Source organism: Belonocnema kinseyi, chromosome 4 (genome assembly GCF_010883055.1).
Source record: "Belonocnema kinseyi isolate 2016_QV_RU_SX_M_011 chromosome 4, B_treatae_v1, whole genome shotgun sequence".
NCBI lineage: Eukaryota > Metazoa > Arthropoda > Insecta > Hymenoptera > Cynipidae > Belonocnema > Belonocnema kinseyi.
This window is the reverse complement of record NC_046660.1, coordinates 84216322-84239308: the sequence shown is the minus strand read 5'-3', so window position 1 is coordinate 84239308 and position 22987 is coordinate 84216322. Positions and strand designations below refer to the sequence as shown.

The 22987-nt window shown below is 27.7% G+C and overlaps 3 protein-coding genes across 4 annotated transcripts in view; 1 reads left to right on the top strand and 2 right to left on the bottom strand.

Moving 5' to 3' along the window:
- The window catches only part of LOC117172061 (glutamate dehydrogenase, mitochondrial-like), a 16053-nt gene extending 10157 nt beyond the window's left edge, over positions 1–5896 (bottom strand). The window contains exons 1-2 of one of the 2 annotated variants that reach the window (XM_033359803.1): positions 5548–5641; positions 5260–5415 (exon numbers count right to left, since the gene is read on the bottom strand). Coding sequence is in view for 1 of the 2 variants with exons in the window: in XM_033359802.1 (XP_033215693.1) it covers positions 5441–5823 (383 nt within the window). In the remaining variant the exon portion in view is untranslated. Of the gene's footprint in view, positions 1–5259; positions 5416–5440 lie in introns of both variants that reach the window. The other variant, XM_033359802.1, reaches the window with a different exon arrangement.
- The window catches only part of LOC117172062 (farnesyl pyrophosphate synthase), a 77103-nt gene continuing 54969 nt past the window's right edge, over positions 854–22987 (top strand). The window contains exon 1 of the mRNA XM_033359806.1: positions 854–909. The gene's annotated coding sequence lies outside the window, so the exon portion shown is untranslated. The remainder of the gene's footprint in view (positions 910–22987) is intronic.
- LOC117172060 (glutamate dehydrogenase, mitochondrial) overlaps positions 8659–22987 on the bottom strand; it is a 40617-nt gene continuing 26288 nt past the window's right edge. Inside the window, exons 2-8 of the mRNA XM_033359800.1 lie at positions 21508–21708; positions 20675–20908; positions 17332–17489; positions 17100–17255; positions 12743–12953; positions 12297–12451; positions 8659–9541 (exon numbers count right to left, since the gene is read on the bottom strand). Coding sequence (XP_033215691.1) covers positions 9425–9541; positions 12297–12451; positions 12743–12953; positions 17100–17255; positions 17332–17489; positions 20675–20908; positions 21508–21708 — 1232 coding nt within the window. The 3' untranslated portion in view covers positions 8659–9424. The remainder of the gene's footprint in view (positions 9542–12296; positions 12452–12742; positions 12954–17099; positions 17256–17331; positions 17490–20674; positions 20909–21507; positions 21709–22987) is intronic.

Below are 22987 nucleotides of genomic sequence, written 5' to 3'. Positions count from 1 at the left end.
TCTGTTATTTTCATTACCCTACGAATAAGTATTTTTGAATATATTTTACTTACAGTGCTTAATAAGCTAATCCCTCTGTAATTATTGCACTCGCCTTTATCTGACCAGCACCAAACCTAGGCCATACCAAAGACCGTCAAGGTGACAAGAAAAAAGACTTGTTTTTGATAGTGTGAATATCTTATTTTTTATTATTTCAGACACCTTGTAACTTTTTCGAAATATGTTTTCTTTAAATTTATTGATCGAACTTTTAACTTTTTTTGTTATCGGATAGCTGATGAACGCCTGTCCTGGGCTATACCAGACCTTCCAGACTGAACCTAGAATTTAGATAATGATCAGTACCAAACCTGAACCAGACTGATCTTCTAGACAGAACTTAGAACTTTTATTGTTCTTGGATAACTAATCAATGCCTGTCTTTGGCCATACCAGACCTTCCAAATTAAACAGTCTAGATCAAGTCAGACTTGAGCAAGGCTAGCCCCAAACCTGAACCAGATATTAGATCTTCCAGAATAGACAGTGTGGATAGAACCAGACCTGGGCCTGACCTGACACCAGATTGTCATGAAATTTTTCCACGCGGGTCTAAAAAAGTCCGAGGAAACATAAAATTGGTTAAATACAACATTTATGTATGTTTTACATCGTTCGCATACTCAATGCTACTTCTTCTTCTAAAGACGTTCCTTCATTAATAATTGAATCGCGATACTTATAAGTATAATTAACCTTTCAGGGGGCGCGCTGTCGTAAAATTTACGCCAACTGCGCAAACACCCCTCTCCTATGCGTACCACCTTTTATTATGCGTTGAGCTTCCATCTATTCCCAGATCAGTCTCTTTCTGAACCTTAGGCAGACGATTTTGCAAATAATTGTTTGTGATACGTGTCTTTACGTGTGAGTATATTACGTATCCTGTACTATGTTCTCTGATTTTTTTCCATATTTATATCGTTCCACAGTAGAACCGAATCGCGGAAGGCTGGACAAAAGTATAAAACGGGCCAAATTATGTTACTCGGGTGTTTTTGGGGTCGCTCATTACGAATCCGATATCAAAAATTTAGAAAACAAAATGGCGGATCCAATATGACAAACGAGTATGCTAAACAAATTAGGGGCTTTTTGGGGGGGTTGTTGAATATTATTGTAAGTTTAGAAACATAATATTGGGTTTTGCAAAGGTGGCGCTTGTGACTACTTTTTATTTTTTAACTTTACGGCTGTTTTGCATGACGAAATTTTGGAATTGTTTCGTTGAAAGTGGTAGGGGTGAATTTCAAGGGGTTATCGAATATTATTGATGGGTTGGAAACAAGGGTTGAATTTGAGGGGTTATTCAATATTATTGGTAGGTTTAGAACATAACTTGGGGCTTTAGGAAGGTGACCCTGGGCTTCTGCTTTCAGTTTAAAAATGTAGTGACTGTTTCACATTGAAAAACTTTGGAATTCTTTCGTTAACTTGGACAAACCCGAATGTCGTAAAGTTGACAAGAGCTCGCTCATGGGAAATTACAGGGCGCGCCCGCTGACAGGTTAAATATTTCTGTTCAAAATTTGTTCTTTTACCCTTACTATAATTAATACTTTAAATATACATTGGAAGCTACACTCTTCAATTCTCTTAAACTAAAACAAACAATAGTTCAAGTTTGAGCTATTAAAATATTTTACACTAGCAGTAAACGCAAGCGCGCGAACTGTATTCACGTCTCTGGATTTTTATTTCATAGTATTAATATGCTCGCAGAGGCATATTCTAGTCTTCAGTAGAATAATTTTCTAGATGAAAATGAAAAATTGTATTTTCAAATGGGACGACTGAAAAATCCCTAAAAATAAAATTCCTGACATTGTAAAATTTCAGAATTGGAAAATTAACGAATATCAAAATTGTCGAATAATGACTTTTCCGAATAGTAGGGTGAAATGGTTGGTGTTGATGGTTGTTCGTTGTCTGTAGAGTGAGAACGAAATGCTGAGCGCATGGGGCACATTTGTCTCCCAGAGGATTCGTTACGTTCGAGTTTCGTCACGTTAAGTCAATTTGATATTTTCAAGTAAATGAATGCATTTGACGTATGTTTACAGTATATCATGGTATTTTAATGTTTCGAATTGATTTTTTGTAATTTAAGTGAAAATTATATGTAAAAATTACTAAAAATGTGATAAATATAAATGTAAAGTTGATTTCTTTAATTTTATACATACAGTGCTCATAAATTCTAATAAAAAATCAATTAATAAATAATGAATGAATAATTGTTTTTTTCATCCAAGATGTCGAGAATATACGAACTAAAAAGTGCAGATGCTGTGGCTGCAGCATCGCAGGAAAGAGAGAGAAGTTGCAACCGACCTGCGTGAGACGAATATAGGGCGGTCTTGTGCAACCTTTGCACCGAAGTAGATTGATCTTATTTAATGTATTATTCAGTTTAATTTAATGTTTTTTAATTCAATTTTATTTTGAGAATTAGCTTGAAAATAAAAATAGTTTTGTAGAAAAAGCTTCTTTTTTTAATTCCGACGAATTTTTCCTATCTTTCAAACTTACTAACCGCTTTTTGATTGAAAAAAACTTTTTCTAATAATTTCATCTTCATGTAAATGAAAACATCTTATTGTTCATCAGAAAACAAAGAGATTGACCTATTTTACATTCAAATTATTTATAATTATAAGCATTCTGCTCGCACTTCTGATATTTCTCATTTTTTTATCATTTTCTAACTTCGAATGTTCAAATATACTTTTTGGAAGAAACCTAATTATAATCTACACCACCTTTAGGTGAAATTGGTTCACTTCGAAATACCGTTCGTAATTTGAAAATTAATTAATTAGAAAAGAAATCACATGATTTTTTCCAAAAAATGTCAAAAACACGATTTTCATTTGTGTAAACATTTTTTTCAACATTTAAAATTCATTTAAACGAGATGTTATATACACCAATCTCTTAGACATTAAAAAACAAAGAGGATGGTGTATATTAACATCTGATTCCGATTGGAGGAAAACATTGTACACAAGGAATCCAAATGGGGGACATTTGTCACCCACAGGACCCGGTGAGGATAAAAAATGTGTCGGATCCGTCTAGGGTTAAACAATTAAAACATTTTTTAAATTAATATTATTTGTTTATTAAAAATACACTAATCAAATATTTTTATCAAAAATATTACTTATAATGTTTAAAGATTTTGAAATCAGAGACACTAAAATTATTGTTTGAATTTAAAATAACAATAAGTAAAAAAAAAAAATTCTGGATGAAAATTGCTTGCTTTCAAATTATTGTAATTTTAAATTCAAACAATAATTTTGGAACATTTAAACATTAAACATAATACATAATTGTTTTAAATTCGGTAATTTTCTGGTTTGGATATTTTATAATTCGGCAATTTTCTATCGGAAATTCTCCAATTCGATAATATTATAAACTGTCCGGGAATCCTATTATTTGAAAATTTTATTATTCCAAAATTTTATTATTCCGGATTGTTATTATTCTGGAATTTTACAGTGTCAGGAATTTTATTTTTGTGATTTTTCGGTTGTACCTTCGAAATATCGTATATTTAGAGAGAAAAGAAGTTTTTCGAAAATCGGGGCTTTGAAAAAAGGGAAGCGCTTGGGAATAGAGGAAAATGTTAATTTTAATTCACTAAGACAGGGGTCTCCACAATCCACAGGTGCAGCGTGACTCAGGATCGCTCGACCTTTTTGAAGATCTACCAATTTGTTTTTTGACAGGAAACTGAGATAAAATGTATGAACACGCACAAAAAAATCTCCGTTGGAAGGACTCGGTTCTGAAAATTGAACCTGGAGGACCTTTTTTTCTGGTATAAATTAACGGAACTTGTAATAAAGGGATTTGATTTAAAGTATTAAAAATTTTTAATTAACTAATTGCGGATAGTTGTTTCTGAATTAATTTTTGCAACATTAATAACGCAAATCTTGTATTAAATTTTATCATTCCAATTGTAAACTTATCAATTTCTTTATTAAAAATAAATAATCCCAAATAAATTGAAAGAATTCAAATTCTAATATTTTTTTCTAATTAAAGAATCTCTCAATATAATTATTTCAGATTAAAATTTCAAATATAAAAAATGTCAAAACGTTAAAAATAGAAATATTTGTAAATTATAATTATGAAAATTGTATCATTAAAGATTCAAAGCTAATATTATTTCGTTCAAAATTAAATTATTCGAAAATTTTAACTTATAAATAAAATTCATTTTCAGTTCAAAGTGATTCAAGTTTTAAAATTGTTAACTGTAAACTAAATTGAATGTTTTAAAGTAAAAGTTGCTGAAATTATAGAATTTTAAATTGTTATTACGACTAAATTTATTTAGAAAAAATGTAATGGAAGAATAACTTTAAAAAAAATTAAGTAAAATTTGTATTAAAATCACATCAATTGCTCAAATTATTTACTAGAAAATGTATGTAATTTGTTGAAAATTCGCCTTTTTTGATAAAAATTTGTGTTAGTTGAAAATTCAACTATTTGGATAAAAGTTTATGCATTTTGTTGAAAATTATTTTGTTTAGTTGAAAAATTGACTTTTTTATTTGATAATAGTGTATTTTGTGTAATTTTTTTCGAAATAGTAGAAAAACAATGTCATGGTTTCAAAAAAGTGTAAAATAGTTTAATAGTGTGGTGAGTCCGAGGCCTGTAGTTCGGAACTGAGTCACTGTTGGAAATTAGTACAAATTTCCAATCATTCAAATTAAGAGTATTTCAAATTTGTTAGTTTTGAAGATTTTAAGCAATGCATAACCTCTGTCAAGTATCTTTTCCGAGGAGTTTTAATGGTAATTCATTTATTTTTCGTTTATCTGCTAGATTTGATAATGTTATAAATTATCTAGGTCCATTTAACTATTTTTATAAACTTTTAATATTCAAAAATTGGTTCTTATGGATTGTTTTTAATATCAGGACTATTATTTTAAATTACTTTATTTTATTAGGATATAATTTTTTATGTAATTATAATAATAATAATAAAATTAAGATATATTTTTGATAAACTTTAATCTTAATTCAAGAATAAAAATGTTAATTATTCATAAACAAATTGATTTTCAGTTAATTTTAATTGTGAATATAAAACATTAAAATTGCATTAATAATTTCATTTAATATTATTATAGTAACAAAAACTAAACATTGATTATTTTATTTCGTAATTCTCAATTTTACCGTGAAGATTCCAATTTTAGCGTGAAGTTTCCAATGTGATGGAGGGTTCTAAAATCTAAATTCTAAGGAGCAGTTCTGGGTCAGAGCAGAGTAGATCCAACCTTCTGGCCTGGGATCGCTAGGCTAGTAGATACCAGGATCGCCCTTCGGAGATCCCTGGATTAAATGAAAAACTTTTTACCTGTGGGTATTGTGATGAGCTCTGTACCCAGTGATTATTTCATAATCTCCCGAATCCCTTTTAATTGGAAAATTGAGTTCGATAACTGTCTGACAATTGGCCATTACCCCAATAATTCCCTTGACACGTTTTACTCTCTCTTCTTGGGTCATATTTGGATATTTCTCCAGTTCTTTTACAAACGAATCTTCCATCAGTTCAACTGCCCGATGAAAATGGTACTCTACCATTTCGTAAAAATTTGGGTCATCAGATTCACCGACGGCTTTCAACCGATCTGGCATTTTGTGAGTGCCTTGAAAAATTCCACCGAGACTGAAATTTCGCAGAGGAAAGCTTTGAACAACATTTCTCAATCCTGCTGACTTCCATAATTTAATCATTTTTTATTTAGATGTTTCCTGGGAAATTAGATTAAATTGAATAAAATCTTAAAAATGAATGTCAAAATTGAAGGGACCCTCGAATTCACACGTGATTGTTTCTGAAAAACAAGTGATCAACTTTATCCATGGCTGTCAAACATAGAATAAGAGCGCCCCAATTGTTGACACTCTTCTCTAATTTTTTTAGAAAATACTTTTTTTGGCATGTTTTGTTTCGGTTCATTCATTTATACATCTTTATAAATAAAATAAATCTTGATTTTTATTTAAATTTTGTTTTAAGGTATTTTATTTTCATTTTTGCGGGATTTAAACAGATTTTAGGATATCTCTGAATTATTTTAAAAGATATTTCGAAGTTTTACAAGTTTTAAACGATTCTAAAAAAATTTTTAATTTGAAAATATTTCAAATATTTGAAACAAAGTTTATATTTTTCAAGATTTTTAAATAACATTTGGAAGATTCTTAAGCATTTTGAAAGGATTTGTGATAGTACAATTTTTTTCTTATGATTCCAGTGAAAACTAAAATTTATATTTCACTGATGAAAATGATGTCAAGAAAATATGTCAATAGATTTCCTAAAATTTCAGAAAAGAATGTAGAAGATCTTAAAACAATATATTTTTTTAATTTGACAGATTACAAGGCTTTAGAAAAAAATCGAAAAGTTACGTATATAGAAGTTTTGAAAAGATACCATAATTTTAAACTAGAAAATATTTCAATAAATTTAAAACAAAATATTGATTTTTTTAGATTTTAAACAAAAGATAACAAATTTTTCAAAAACGAATATGAAGGAATTTAAGGCCCTTTTAGGAATAGTTCGAGTCGGTTTAAAATATATTAAAGAATTACATCAGTCTTAAATAGATTATAAATATTTTTAAACTTTGAAAGATTTTCTTCAATTTATTAAATATTTCTAAATTTGGTTTGTAAATTCATTTCTTTTGTTAAAAATTTGATCTTTCTTTATTAAAATAGCAACTGTTTAGTTTAAATTAAATTTTTGAAGATTACTGGTCAAATAATACAAATCTATTTTGGTTGAAGATTCAACTATTTTGTTGCAAGTTTTTCTTCTAGAACCATGCAGTTGATCAAAAGTTTAATTACTTTTCTAAGGTTATTTTTTTGGATGACGATTCGTCAATTTAGTTTATTTTGTTTTTAAATTAATTTTTTTGTCTGAAAGTTGAAATATTAGGTTAAAAACGAACTCTTTTGTTGAGATTTTGATTTTACAATATGTAAAATTTTCAAAAATCTATCTTAATTTTTTTCAAGAGTCCAAGAAAAATTATTTTTATATATCCTTCAAAAAAATAAACAAATAAACCTAAATTGTTATTTTGTATCAAAAATTAATTTTTCCTTCAAACTGTAAAAATCTTTAAAAGATTTAAACAAAATATTAAACAAAATGAAGATTTTTTAAGATTAAAAACAAAAAATTAAAAGCTTGTAAAGAATTTTAAAAGGAATTTTGAGAGAAAAAAATTTTTTTGCCAATCATACTAAAATTGCAAATGATTTTTTATTCCAAAAATTAATTCAAAGAGAAAACGGAAACATATTTCAAAACGTTTCCCAAACGTTGGGAAAAGAATTTTGATTTTAAAACAGCATTTTTCAACTTTCCAAGATTACGAAGTTTTATAAAAAATTCAGTAAGTTTAAGAGATCTTTAGAATTTTTTAAGTATACAAAAATAATTTTAAACTTAAAAATATTTCAACAAATTTAAAGCAAAATTAAGATTTTCGAAGATTTCGAACAAACAATTTAGAAACGTTTTCTCTACGAAAATCTGGAAGATTTTAAGAACAATTTTGTTTCTGTAATTTTGCAGGATTTGGGAAAAATTAAAAAATTTTATTATTTTTATTGTAGAATTTTGAAATATTTGAAGATAATAAAAAAATTCTTAAGATTGCTGGAAACTTTAAAGTAATTTGTTTTTACTTTGAGAGAATATTTTAAAAAATGTCAAAAAAGAATGTTCAAGATTTTAAGGCCTACTTCAGAAATAATTCGAGACAGTTAAAAATATATTTATAAATTTGGAAGTTTTTAAGAGATTAAAAAGATTTAAAAATTTTAAAAGATTTCCAAAAGTTGATCAAATATTTTTTATTTGTTTACAAACGTCTGCAATTCGTCAATATCTTTCGAACTGACTCTAATTTGGCCTAAAATTTTTCCACAAATTATATAATAAAAAAAATGATAATTTTTCGACAGATGTGAAATTTTCATAAATCTTTTTTAATTTTTCCAAGAATAGTTATTCGAAACTTTAACTTTTATTAGAAATTATATTTCCCCATCTCAAAGTATAATTTGATTAAAATTTTTTTCTTTCTTGATTAAAAAATCTTTCTTGTTTGAAAATTCAACTCTTTTTTTTTATTTAAAATTAGAATACTTTTAACTGATAAATCAACTATTATATTTTTTGTCGAGAATTCATATTTTTGGGTTGAAAATCAAACACCTTAGTTAAATATTGACTGCTTTTTTAAAAATTATTTTTTAAAATTCTAGATTCATAATTATTGTTGAAAATTGATTGAATCTTTATTGGTTAAAAATGCAACTGTTTGGGAATTAATCTGTTAAATCTCGTTGAGATTTAATCTTTTTTGGTGAAAATTCAATAATATGGTTGCAAATTAATTCTTTTCTTTACAATCTTTTTGAACTTTCTCAAGAACCATAAATGGAAAATTTGGACGCGATGATGCCAGTATGCATTTAAAACTAGACGCTATTAAAGTAAAGACTCGAAATGAAAAAAAGAGACCGTGTAACGTGGCAATGTATAATTATGTTTATTAACATAACTCGACGATGTATAATAACAATCTCACTGTATACTGCCATATAAATAAAATAAATCGTATCTGCATTTCAAATAAGTCATCTCAAATGTCTCAAATCATGGACCCAAATGTTAAATCCCATTTTACAGATACGCAAAAGTGAAAGACGTCTTATCAAAACTGCAGAAACGCTTCATTTCATTTCTACGGCAGTATACACAGCTCTGCGAATCAATAGAAATAAGTTACTTTCATAAATATCTCAAAATTTCCTTATGGAACGGTAGTCGGCATCGGCAAAAACTTATTGACAATGTCAAGTATTTCAAGTGAAATGTACAAATGTGTGTTGGAAACTTTAAAAGTTACGAGTCGGGGTTAAAAATTTCAATATAAAAATGCGCTGCCTCTTGTCCTGAGAGTTTGTGGCTCAAGTTGTCGAGGAGACTGTCGCTTAGATTTAGAATTCCTATCTTAAAAGCTTAACAGAATTGTAGACAATATACATGTACCGAGAATTAATCACTTATCTGTAATCTGTAGTCATAGAGAGTAGAATGTTTGCAGTTCTTAAGTCAAAGTATCGACCCGGTTATGCACGTTTGCGGTGTATACGAAGATCGGTTTCTCAGCGAATAGCTGACAACGCCTGGACTCTCGAAAATACTGTTGTCCTTCTTTTATTTTATTTTAATCCTATTGCTTTCTTGAATATCATCGCGTATTTTTAAAAAATTCACTGATATCACTCTCGTGTCTAGTTTCTAAAACGCAAGTCCTGCTTCGGAATACGTGGTGAAGATCTTCTCGATCGAGTTGATGTACGCTGCTGTCCTCAAATCGAGACCGAGATTGAATCGCATCGCAGTCTTCATTATAGCCTGGACAAAAATTAATTATTAAACGAGGGGTTGGCTACTTGACATTTGAGTCTACAACAGACTTTAATATTTTTAAGATTTTAGAAACAATTCACAAAAATTTCAAAATATTGCACAAAAAATTTCAAAAATCAAGACGACTGTTTCAACAGAGGAACAACATTCCCGGTCATTTCCCGATTTGCAAAAAATTTTCACGGTCATTAAAATTAAAAACTTCAAAAATGTTGAATTCCGAAATTTTGTCATTTTAAAGATTATTAATATAAATCTATGCTATCATTTGTAATGCTCTAAATTAAAACTAATCCTCCCTTTCCACTTACATTAATAAAAAAATGGAATAAAACATGTCCCTCTTCTAATTTATTACAAAATTCAAAATAAAAAGGTCTCCATTAAATGTTGCATTCCCCTGAATGTAAAAAATGAAAAACATTCAACACCTTTTTCTTCCAACTCAATCAAAAAAGTTAAAAACAAACCTTCCAATTCATAAAATATTCAAAACCTAAATTTCCTCCTTTATAATGATAAATAAATGGCATATAATTGGCAATTAAACATTTTCGCACCTTCAGCTAAATAAAAATGTAAGAAACAAAAAAGTGATTCTTCTAATTCGGAAAAAAATGAAATAAAAACATTGCTTCCCCTTTTTTAAAATTCTGAAATTCAAACGCTTTTCAATACATAAATCCTTTCAAGTGGAAATAGTTTAATTTGAAGTAATTTAAAAATAATAAAAATAATTGTTTAACTTTGAACATTTGACCTTATAATTTCTCATTTTAAATTACCAGTAAAATATTTTTAAATATTAAAAAATATTAATTAAAAAATTTCAAACTGAATGGGTTAAAAATTCAATATTTTAGTCTAAAACACAATTTGAATATTATTTTAAATAGAGAATAAACGCGTTTAATTATGAATCAATTAATTTGAAATTATTTTTAAATAATTTATAAAGTTTTAATCTTACGTTTAAAGTAAAACATTAAATAGAACTTTCAAATTTTAACGATTTAAGTTCTTTTTTTTTATTTGAAAGAATTCGATTTGAAATTGTTTATTTTTGAAACATTTTAATTAGAATTTACACATTAAAAAATGTTTTTTTTTTAATATCAAACTTAATGGGTTCAAAATGGAATGGTTTAGGCTAAAGCATTTGAATAGGATTTAAAATTGAATGAAAGCATTTAATTATGAATGTCCAAAATGTTTCAATTCTAACTCTTTGAATTATTAACCGTTTAAGTCTTCCAAACTGTATTTTAAAATTCTCGAAATTTAAAATGTACGCTTAAAAAGAAAGACCTAAAATGGAAAACTTGTAAAGTGAAAGATTTTAGAATTAGGTATTGGAAACTAAATAATTTAATCATTAAAAAAGTTAAAGATTGAACTTAACATTATAAAAAAGTTGAATAAAACTTATTTTAAATATCATTATATCATGTGATATAATATTTGTGAAATTCCTGATAAAAAAATTAATTCACTGTATCATCCGGCTTTTCCTGATCTAAAAAAATTCCCGGTCATTTCCAGATTTCCCAGCCCATCAGCCACGCTGCAATATTTCGAACGATTTCACAAAGATTTAAATTATTTCACAAAGTTTAAGATATTTCAGAATATTTAAAATATTTCACAAAGATTTGGATTAACAAGATTTCAATGAATTTACCGATTTCATCAAATTTTGATTTAAAATTTATCATCACCCCTACAATATTCCTTAAATGTCCAGAGTTTTCTAGATTTTTATAGCAATTTCATATACATTTTCGAATGCAATTTTTGGTAAACTGACAATACGAAGTACTATTTAAAAATTCTCAAAATTTCCATATGATTAATACTAATGAAATAAAAAATGAAACTTGTTAGACAAATAAATCAAGTTGTTATTAAAAAGTGGAAATCTTTATTTTTTATTGTTATATTATTTTTATTTATTTTTTTTTTTTTGCGAAATTTGTGAAGCGTTCAAAATTAATATTTAGACATTTTATTGATTTAAAAAAAATCTTAATTGAATGTGTAACTAATTTAAACGGTTTCCAAATTTAAACAAGGAAAAATTAAATTGAGTCCATTATAAATTAAAAGCTTAATGTTTTCAAAATTTGGAAATACGAGTACTTCGACCTTGAACTTAAAGAAAAAGAATTTGATGGTTTTCATCATTTAGATTTTTATGTTCAAGTTAAAAAGCATTGAATTTTGATAAATTAAAATTTTAAAGCTACTAATTATTTATAAACGCTGTGCTGTGTGAACGTTTTCAATAACTTCAAGCGTTTCAATTTAATAATTTCCAAGTGTAAAGAATCGTTTCAATTTTTCAAAAATTCTAAATTATTAAATTAAGATTTCCAAGCTTTCCAAGTGCCATGAAGTGTCAAAAATGAAGCCCTAAATTGCAAAATCTTAGAATTTTTGTTTCAAAGCTCTATAGTTGCACATCTTTTTAATTCTACCGTTACTTGTCAAAATAATATTGATAAGATGCTTGCAAATTTGTAGTAAACGATGGTGAAATAATACCAGAAACTTAAAAAAAAATGTAACTTTTTTCTATGTCCCATAAAAAAAGCAGAGTACTGAAAATAAAATTCTAAGTTTTGAAATTGTTGCATCTAAATAAAAAAATGCAATTACTATCCAGCAAAACGGTGGGATTTATGCAGCGTAAATGACTTGGCAAATGAAGATTTTCTAAGTAGATAATATATAAATTTACCCTTGCTGATCGTTCCATCGTGTAATCCAAGCCAGAATGGACGATGTCTTTCTCGGAAGCACCAGAAATACGCTTTTGGAAAGACTCCGATGGCGTAACGGGAATGCGGCCTCCTACACGACCGAACCTACGTTCAAGAGATTCTTGGACAGATTCTGTAATGCAGATTCAAAATGAATTTTAATGTAAAATATTTAATCGAATATAATTGCGACACTTGAAAAGTTAGACACAATTACTCAAATAAGAACGAGGTAACTTCTAAGCCTCTATCTTAGGCAAAAGCGATAAGTTGCTGATAAGTTGCTGATAAGTTGTTGACAATTTCATTTTACACTTTAAACTTAAAACAGTTTGTATTTAAAAAGTTCGTATAGTTGTTGAAAATAGTTAAAATTCAACAGTTTAATAGAAATTAGAGTAATCATAGAAAAAGTAAAATTTACCAAGTAGATGATAGTTAGATTCCCTCTCGTATTTGAATGTGAGACGACCATAGGAGACATGATTTAAATTTTTGAGCCACTCGAAGAATGAAACGGTGACACCCCCAGCGTTTATGTACAAATCTGGAATAACGAGGATGTTTCTATCGATGAGAATTTTATCGGCGGCAGGCGTTGTTGGTCCGTTTGCAGCTTCCGCGATGATTTTCGCCTAAACATAAAATCCAAAATAAATGCAAAATAGGAAGATGAGAAAGTAGAAAATAAAATATAAAATAAGTAAACTACAAATTAAGTCAGACTAAACAGGGTGGCCGCAAATTCTTGATTTCTCCCTGTTTATAAAAAAGTTAACTTTCATTGCGAAACCGACAGCTTTTTCATATATATTATCAATTACGGAAGTCAATAAATATCAGCAAACGTTTTTGTAAGAAACTGATTGACTTTATATCATATAATAAGAAGGAAATTTGTATGTCTAATAAACGAAAATATGGAGATGCGTTGTATTACACACTGCCTTTGAATTTCTATTTACTGATATGAAAATATTCAAATTAAAAAATTTATCATTAACCCTTTAACAGCCACTGTTGCAGCTGAGTAACGTTCATGATTTTCGATTTCCCTCGTTTCAAGGTTACGAGCTTAGAATCCCGCAAAATAAATACGTGCGTTAGATTGAAGTGGACTACTCTACATCTCGTAAGGTGATTCTGAGTTATCGTATAATCAATAGAAACCGAGAAAATGGTAAAAATTAAAATAATACTTTTTTGCAAAAAATCGATCAGAAAACGACCATACAATGTTCCTAAATTTTTTCAGAATTTTTATTTAACGGGATCAAGGCTTGGCCGTTAAAGAGTTGAACCAATTTTTTAATACATGGTTTCAAATATTTTTGAAACAATAATTAATAATTTCGAATTTCAAGCGTCTGAAATTTAAAAAAATAGAACGATTCCGACAACTTATTAAAAAAAAGGAGTTGAATTTCATACTTTCTAAGTCGAAATGCTAAAAATTAAACAATTTTAATTAGATTTTGAGAATCAAGAAACTAGCATAATTTCATATTAAAATGGCAAAAATATGACAATGTCAAAACGTTAAAAATGGAATATTTTAAGATTCAAATTTGTAAAATTGGAGTATTTAAAATTCAGAGGAATTTTAATTGTATTCTTTATAATTAAAAGTGTTCAAAATTAAATAATTAAAGATTGAGAACTTTTAAATTTGAGTTATTTAAATTCAAAGCGATTAAAATTTGACAATTTAATATGGAAAACTAAATCGAATCTTTCAAAAACAAAGCTTCTGAAATTTTAGAATTTTAAATTGCCATTTCATAATAAAAGTACAAGCTATCATTGAAACTGATTAGACAACTTTTTCTAACGTGAAAAATTGATTGAATTTTTCTTTTAAAAAACCTTTCGAAATAGATAGTAAGTTTAAATGGGCAACATTAAAAAGGAAAAAATTTGTACTCCCGAACGTTGAAACTTAATCAAACGCAAACTTCATTTAGGACTGAAAAAAATTTTAGTCTTCAAAAATTGTAATATAAAAACTTGTTTAGACTATACCACTTTAAAATTTAAATTATACGAAGTAATATTAAATCGCTTCAAAATTAATCATTTTCAAATTGCTAATGCTACTTTACAAAACTTGAACCTTTCAATTCTAATTGCAAAATTAAAACCTATTATAGGAAAATATTAAAAATTCTGAAATTGTAACCGCGTAAAATTACAGAAATTGTCCATTTACTGAGGTATCAATTTCAGATAGTTTAATTTAATCGAATTTTATTTTAAACTCAATTTATAATTTTTTAATTTCAAAGCTTCCTTTAGAATTAACATTTATTCTAGAAGGTTTGGAATGTAAAATATTTTTTAATTTGAAATGATTTATTGGTTTAAATCTTTAACTAAAAATTGGACAACTTAAAGATTTTACATTGAAAATTCAAAATTAAGATAAATAATACAAGACAATATTGCTATAATATAATTTATAGTTTTAAAATTGTACAATTTTATGCTTTTAAATTCGAGATTGCTTTATATTGACATCTAAAATTATTAAATGCAGAACTAACATCGCGAGGCTTTTAATAATTAATTTGAAATATTTATTAGCGAAATGGTCCTAAAATTTTTGAACATGTGAATTTGACACTACAATATTGTGAAATTTAAAATTCAAAACCACCAAAAATTAATCTAAAAATTAATTTCAGAAAAAACTTTAGTTTCAAGGCCTCAAAGATTAAACTGTTTTAGAATTGCATATTTAAAATATAATTGTTAATTAAAATTAGAGAAATTTTAAATACGATGAATATAGTAATAACAAATATTATATCATGCAGTATCAAGTGACATTTAAAAAGATTGAATAAATTTTTTTACTAAAATATGTGATTTTGTCAAATCAAAAGTCACTGTCATTTTCACCATTCCAAATTGCACAATTTTAATGTACTGCGAGAATTATTGCGAAACTTTACAGTTTAATTATTCTAAACACTTTGAAAATTATATGCTTTCTAGTTGAGAACTTTTAATAATTATGAAATGCGTTAATTATGCAATACGCGGAAAATCTCTCGGTGTAATATTTTTCTCCCAGTTTTCTCTCGGTGAAAGCTTCTCCCGGGTGGGTGGCCACCCTGATAAATGGAATGAAATCATTTAATTTTATGAATTTACTATTCTCAGGGCTGCCACAGACTAACTTACACGAAAAACGTGCAAAAAGTGACATATTTAAATCGAAAAAGTGACGAAAAGTGACTAATGCGCACTAATAATGTGACTACTGTTCTAATGAACTTAAAGAAATTAGTTTCATAAGATTTCAAAATAATTAAAGTTAAATTCAAATTAATTGGAAATAAAATTTAAAATCCAACAAACTCATTTCATTTCACTAAAATTGTGAATTTACAAAAAAATTCCAAAGTATATGGGAAAATTAATTGAATTTAGTAAGTTTGATATGAACTGAGTTTAGAAAAATGCGAGAAATTCAAAAAAATTCATGAAACTCCTGAGAATTCAAGATGAGTTTAAAAAAATTCAAAATTAATTAAACAAAAATTCAAAAATTCGATTGAGTTGAATAGAAATAGGTGAATTAAACAAATTCACGAGAATTAGAAAGAATTCTAGAAAATTAAACAAAAATTAATAAAAATTCAGGGCGAATTCCAAATGATTTGGAAACAAAAAAAAAACATTCAAAATCTCTTTAAATCTTTAAACCTCTACGAATCCTTCACTTTTTGTAAATTAATTCATTGAAACCCTGGAAAATTGATTAAACCAGTTAAAGAGCTAATGAACTCCCTTGAAATCAATAAAATCCTTGAAAATTTTTTGAACTACCGTTACATTTTTTGAAGCTCTTGAAAAGCCCTTGGAATTTTTACAAATATCCTGAAATTTGTGTAATCTTTTAGAATCACTTCAAATGATTGAAATCTTTTAAAAATACCCTAAGACACTTCAAATTCTTTAAAATCTGTTGAAATCCCTTCATATTTTATAAATCCCTGGAATATCCCTTAGAATTTTCAAAAATGCCCTACAATTTTTTTATGTCTCTAAAATTCTTTGAAATTATTGAAATCAATTGAAATTCCTTGGAATCTTTGAAAATATCTTAAAATCTTTCAAATTCTTTAAAATCCTTAGTAATACGATGAAACGCAAAATTATATGAAATCTAATATTTCTTGAATCATAGAAAATTTATCAAAATGCCTTGCGTTTTTTTTAAATACCTATGCTAAAACCTGTATAATCTTGTAAAACAGTTCCATTCTTCCGAAATTCTAGGATTTTTTATAACTGTACGCAAATTTTTTTACACCCCTTAAAGCATTAATATTCCTTGACATTTTTTTAATCTGTTGAAAATGTCTTGGAATCTTTTTAAATACCATACACTATTTCAGACACTTTGTAGTCCCTTCAAATTATTGAAATCTATTAAAAATTCCTTGGAATCTTTTAAAATACCCTAAAAGATTTTAGAATAATTCAAAAAATTTCAGAAATAGGTATAGACACCTAAATTTAAATATTGTTAATCCACTTGGTTCATTTATTAAAAGAAAAGTGATTAGAGTGATCTTTTGTGAATAATAGAGACTCTGTGTCAGTCCTGATTATTCTAGACAGTTACATACCATTTTCATTTTCTTTTCTAAATCCTGGACTTGTTCATTGTCAACAATATTCCCTGATTTTTCCCTGCGACCATCCCGTCAAAAGAGAGACAAAAGATTTAAAATTGGAAAGAATTAAAAAGTTAGATATATCCTTCTTACTTGGATTCTACCAGCATTTTCTGTTGTGATAACCTTCTCAACAGCGGCAGGTATAAAAATATCACAAGGTTCATACATAAGGTTTTCACCTTCGTATGGTTTAGCACCAGGAAAACCAACAATCGTTCCGTGTTCAATGCGATAGTCCTCCAGGTGCTGTTGGCCAAAAAAAAGGGTCTTAGTCGCATTCGCAAACGAATATCTTCTATTTTTAAATATAATACCAACTTACTTTAGGATCAATACCCTCTGGATTGTAGATACTACCATCGTGCTCGATAATTCCGACGCAAGCTGCTCCAGCCCGATGCAAATAACGCATGGAATGCAAACCTACGTTACCGAATCCTTGGAGAATGAAGGTTTTGCCACCCCAACCTGGCGTCGTTCCTAGAATCGATAATCAATTATTAGATCATCGATCATTAGTGGCATAAATTTAAAAAAAAAACATTAACCGAAAAAAGATTTTCATTTGAAGTGATAAAAACTGAGCTGTAATTAATTTTAAGCATTTTTAAGCTAGAAATATTAAAAGTTAAACCTTTAAAAATCTTCAACATTTTATTTCAAAATCTTGAAATACCTATTTGTTTTACATTTATTATAATTTTAAATGATTTTTTAAATTTGTTCAGAACTACGAAACATCTTTTAAGATAATTCGATTTCTTTATACAGTTTTTTTAATCCTGCATAATTAAAACTATTTTCTTAAAATCTTCCAGGTTCATTTTTGACAATTTCGGAAGTATTTTTTATTCTTTTGAAGCCTCTCATAATTCTCAAAAGGCTTCTAAATTCATAATAGAAAATTTAAAGTGAAATTTTTTCTAATTACTTTTTTTCCTACAAATTTGTAAAATTCTCGGTCAAAAAATAAATGCACTGTCATTTTCCGGTTTCCCGGTCCAGCGGCTACCCTGATTTCTTTAAGAACAGAGAGAAATACAATTTATAATTTTCGTTTTGTTCTTTTGCGAATAAAAATAAATCGAATGCAACACGCATACAAAAAAAAACAGCAAACAATATGCAGTAACTACAATTGTCTTCTTTCTAGCATAAAATATTATGGATTCTCAATTTCTACAAAAATTGAACAAAACAGTATTATAAAAAAATTCCACAAAATTATATTAATGATTTTGCATTCTATGGAGGTATTTAGAATTCTTTACAGATTTGTGTGTGTGTGTAAATTATAAGCTTAAGGTATAAGCATGTTAAAAAATACTAATTTACTTTTACCATCTAAAGCATTCTTTTATCAAACTTTAATTCAATTTCTTGTAGCTGGGTTATTACAGAATTTTTATTTTCAAATTCCGTATCTTTTCCGGTAATTAAAAAAAATCTAAAGTCTTTTAAAAATATATGCATACAAAAATATTTCAAAATATGAGAAAAATTACTATTTTAACGATTCATTTGATTATGACTTTAACGTTTCAAAATATCTTCTCATTTTATAGTATAATAAATTAATATTGAGTAGTAGCAGTACAGTAGGGCGGAGTGAAAATTCTCAAATTAATCGAATCATTTTAGCTGAAGGAACAAATTTTTCAAGTTGGCATCCGAAAAAAGTAAAAAAAAAAGTTCAAATCGATTAATATCTTCTATTTTCTTTGTTGATTTAAATATTCACATTTTTTAATTTTAAACAAACTTTCCTGTTGAATGAAAAAAAAAGTAAAATGCGCCAAACCTGAAAATTTTCAGCTTGAAAGAAAAAAACATATGATCATGCTTTTTCGGAATTTTTTTTCGTGATTTAGGAATTTTGTGATTTTTTATTTGTTCGCAATTTTGGAACGCTTAAGAACCGCACATTTTTTTCCTATCGAAGCAAAATAATGACATTCAAATTTTTTTAAAAATGTGCATTTTTCTCAATAAGAAAAAAAATAGGAAAACACTTTTTTGAATTTATAACTTTTTATTATTTTTCACTAGCAAGAACTGCGGATATAAAAAATTCATCATCATTTTTAAACCAACAAGGATATTTGGCAGAATTTTCAAAGTTGATTTCCCTCAGCTCAAACGACTCAATTCATTTGAGCATTTTCCTCTGCCCTACAGGACAGGCCCAGATAATTAACATTTTTTAGAAAATAACATAATTTCATAAAAAACGATTTAAAAATGAAATGTACGTTTTGTTACAAGTATTTTTTCGAATTCTAATGTCTTAAGGTATATTCTGATAACAATTTATTTTTATTTTCCTTATAATTCTAGGGTAATATTTTAGCATAATAATTTGTTTTTTCCCTTCAGCATCGATATTTCTTGAAATTATTATTGTTCATAATTTATTATTTTTTTTTCAAAAAGAAATGATAATTTTTTACTGTTTACATGCGTTTTAGCTAAAAATCTTTCGTTACAGTGAGATACTGTCACACCAATTTTTGATTATTTATGAATAGATTAATTTTTTTTATGAAGCTGATTTTCAAAATCTGTGAAATTGTAACCTACAAAAACTTAAACGATTTCTCAAGACTGGCTAACCTTTTTTTATCCTCATTCTGAAACTCAATATCTTATGTTTATGTTTTTTTTTAATTTAAAAAGAAGATTACATTTTTTATCGCAACCGCACCTGAGCATACTCATATTTCAATTCCCTTGTTTAATATCAACCTAATTCTTTTTCAAAGTGGAATCTTTTCGATTTAAAAACTTCAAGGGTGGCAGTACATACTAGATAACTGATATTTTCTCAAAATTGGTTTATTGCATAAAAAATTCTTAAAACATCAAAAATATTTTTTTTTCACGGATTTGTTTGAATTTTTTATTTTTTATATGTATATTGTATATCAATATAAAGAAATTAAATAAAAAAATTTAATTAATATTTCGGCTTACTATTTTAGGGTGGTAATTTTTTCCATTCAGCATCGTTATTTATTGAAATTATTATTGTTTACTGGAAAATGAGATAGGCCTTTCAGCGAAGAATTGTCTGTCACAGTAGCTGTCACTAAATTTGGAGTCTTTTTTATAGCAGAATCATTTTTTGGTAACCATTTTTACTTTTGTAAAGAATTGAAGATACAAATATTAAGCGCCACCAAAACCCGATTGTCAAAATCTGTGAAATTTTAACCTCAAAATGCTTGGACAATTACTCGGAATTGGATAACTTTTTTAGGTCAAAAGTTGTATTTCACCCTCATTCCGAAACTCAATAGGCTCAAGTATATGTTTTCAAACATTTGAAACTGAAGAATACATTTTCTATTGCAATACACACAGCTGAGAATGGATAAATTTAAAGTATTATAGACATGGTAGCCATGATACTTTAGTCAATTAACGAAGAACTATGGACATATTTTTCAATGGATAGTGAATAAATAGAGGCATTTCTAAAAATACTGGTATCGCTAAAACAAAATGTCAAGAATAGTGTTCTAAAAGTTCTAAATTAAGGAATTATGTAATTTAGATTAATTTATTTTCCTGAACTTGAAGTGGGAACATAGTTTCATTTTAAAGTAAGGCACTGATAGTAATTAAAAGCTATATTTTATTTGACAAAGTTTAAATTAATTTACCGATCATTCCCATGTAATTAGCTTCGTTGATGAAGTTTTCCAGACCGTGGAAAACGCCACGACCAGTTGCAGAAATACGTCCGTGGATCCCACCTTGATTAATTGGCTTGCCAGTTACGCAAGCGTGTGCGTTGATGTCTAAATGTCCAATTGTCTTGGCATAAGTATCAGCTATCCAGGACATCTCGCGCTCACCAGTTCCCATATCAGGTGCAGGAACATCAACACCTGGCCCTAAAATAAAAATGTACTGGTTAATCAACTCTCAATCAATTCCAATATTTTAATCCAGCATTTAAATTTGTCGCCTTTTAGAAAATAAATCAGACAAATAATTCTACAACTCGAAAACTGAAGAAAAAATTAAAATTATCATTATAAATTATTAATTGAAGTAAAAACGCAAAAATGCATTTGATAAATTCTCAAAAAATACAATACTTGCTGAACATATAACCTTATTATCATTTCTAAACCTTAGAGAACAAAAAGCAATTTTCTGAAGATGATTCATACTTGAAACTAAAGAAATGTAATGTTTTCTTTCCTATTTTTGAAAATAATTGGCTAACTATCGATATGGGTATTTAGCTTCTTTTTTTTCCAAGTTTTTAAATCCAGTGAATAAAATTCTAGTTCTGAAATTCTGGAACTAATGGAATGTGGATAAATCTAATTTAAAAGCTAATATCAAAACTTGAAAGTGATTTTAAATTTCCTCAATCCAGAGTTTTTTGCACTCTTTAAATGGGAAATTGTCTTAAATCAGTTTATCTTAAAATAATTATTAATTTATAATCTAAGAAAAACTGCCTCAAAAATTGTAAACCTACCGATGAATCCTTTCTTGGCGAGCTCAAGGGTAAACCTTCTAGTAATTTTTTCAAGCTCATGCTCGGAATAAGTTTTGGGGTTGATCTTAATTCCGGCTTTAGCACCTCCAAATGGCACATCAACGCAGGCACATTTAAAGGTCATTAAGGCAGATAAGGCCTTTACCTCATCTCGACAAACGTCCATTGAAAAACGAATACCTAGAACCAAAGAGAACATTTTGATTAAACGCTGTCATTCCAGTAATGAATTAATTATTCTGGATTCATTTTTGTTTCAAAAGACATTTCACAGATCACATTGTCGATCTTTGACGTCAACAAGTCCTCTGACTAGTGACAGTTGAATGCGAAACATTCAGAGCCCAACACGTGGTGCATTCATCTATTTTTACCGACAATGCGAAGATGCGAAAAGAATTTTCTTGATAAGATTAAACATCTAATCTATTTTAATCCACTGTACAAGTTAATATCCTCTCAAAAATTCTATTTTTAAATTATAAATAATTTCATAACAAATTAAAAACAATATATTTCCGTCTGAAAAATTGATTTTCTTCTGCAAAGAATCAGTAAAATTTTTAAAATTCAGCATGGCAGCCAATTCCAGATGGTCGTTTTAATCAAGAAAATTCTTGATCATTTCCCGGTTGTAAAATTTTTGCACAGTCATTGAAATTAAAAACTTTTTAAATTGAAGTTTAAAAAATGTTGAGTTTAGACATTTTTAATTCAAATGCTCAGTTAATTACATTACAAAATGCAAATTTTAACACTTTCCAATTAAAAAATTTTTAATTAAATGCCGTTCAAATGAAAAATTATCAACTTTAATCAACTGAACAGTTTAAAAATTTCTGGTAAAAAACATAAATCTACAATATCATTCGCAATGCTGTTCACGGAGAAAACTGATATAGTTATAGTAACTAAAATTATCAAGTTGCATTCAATATTGTTGAGTATTAGAAAGAATATTGGAATGCGTGAGATTGTAAAGCAAAAGTTAATCTCCTCTCACGATTCTAAGAAGTCGTTTTGCTTCACTCATATGAATTAGACGTACCTTTCTTCTGCAATTTGAATAAACTGTTTGTCTATAGAATTAAAACGCAGTATTTTTATCTCTTTAAAAGGAGCAATTTCCCATAGGTTATGGGCCCAGCAATTCGCGATATTTTGATTAATTTAAATAAAAATCTGAAGTGATGAAACTGTAAAGAAACTGTGAAGATTTTACAATTTTGTGAAGTTTTTTTGCGTGATAAGTGACAATGGAAAGTTTAAAAATGAAAAGGAACATCAAACTGTTTGATGGAGAAAAATATAGTGTTTGGAAGTTTAGAATACGTGCATTGTTAACTGAGTTAGTGTTATTAAAGTTTTAGATAGTGAAATTCCGGATAATGTGAATGATGAGTGGAATAAAGCCGAGAGAACTGCCAAAAGTGTAATTGTTGAGTACTTATCTGACTCG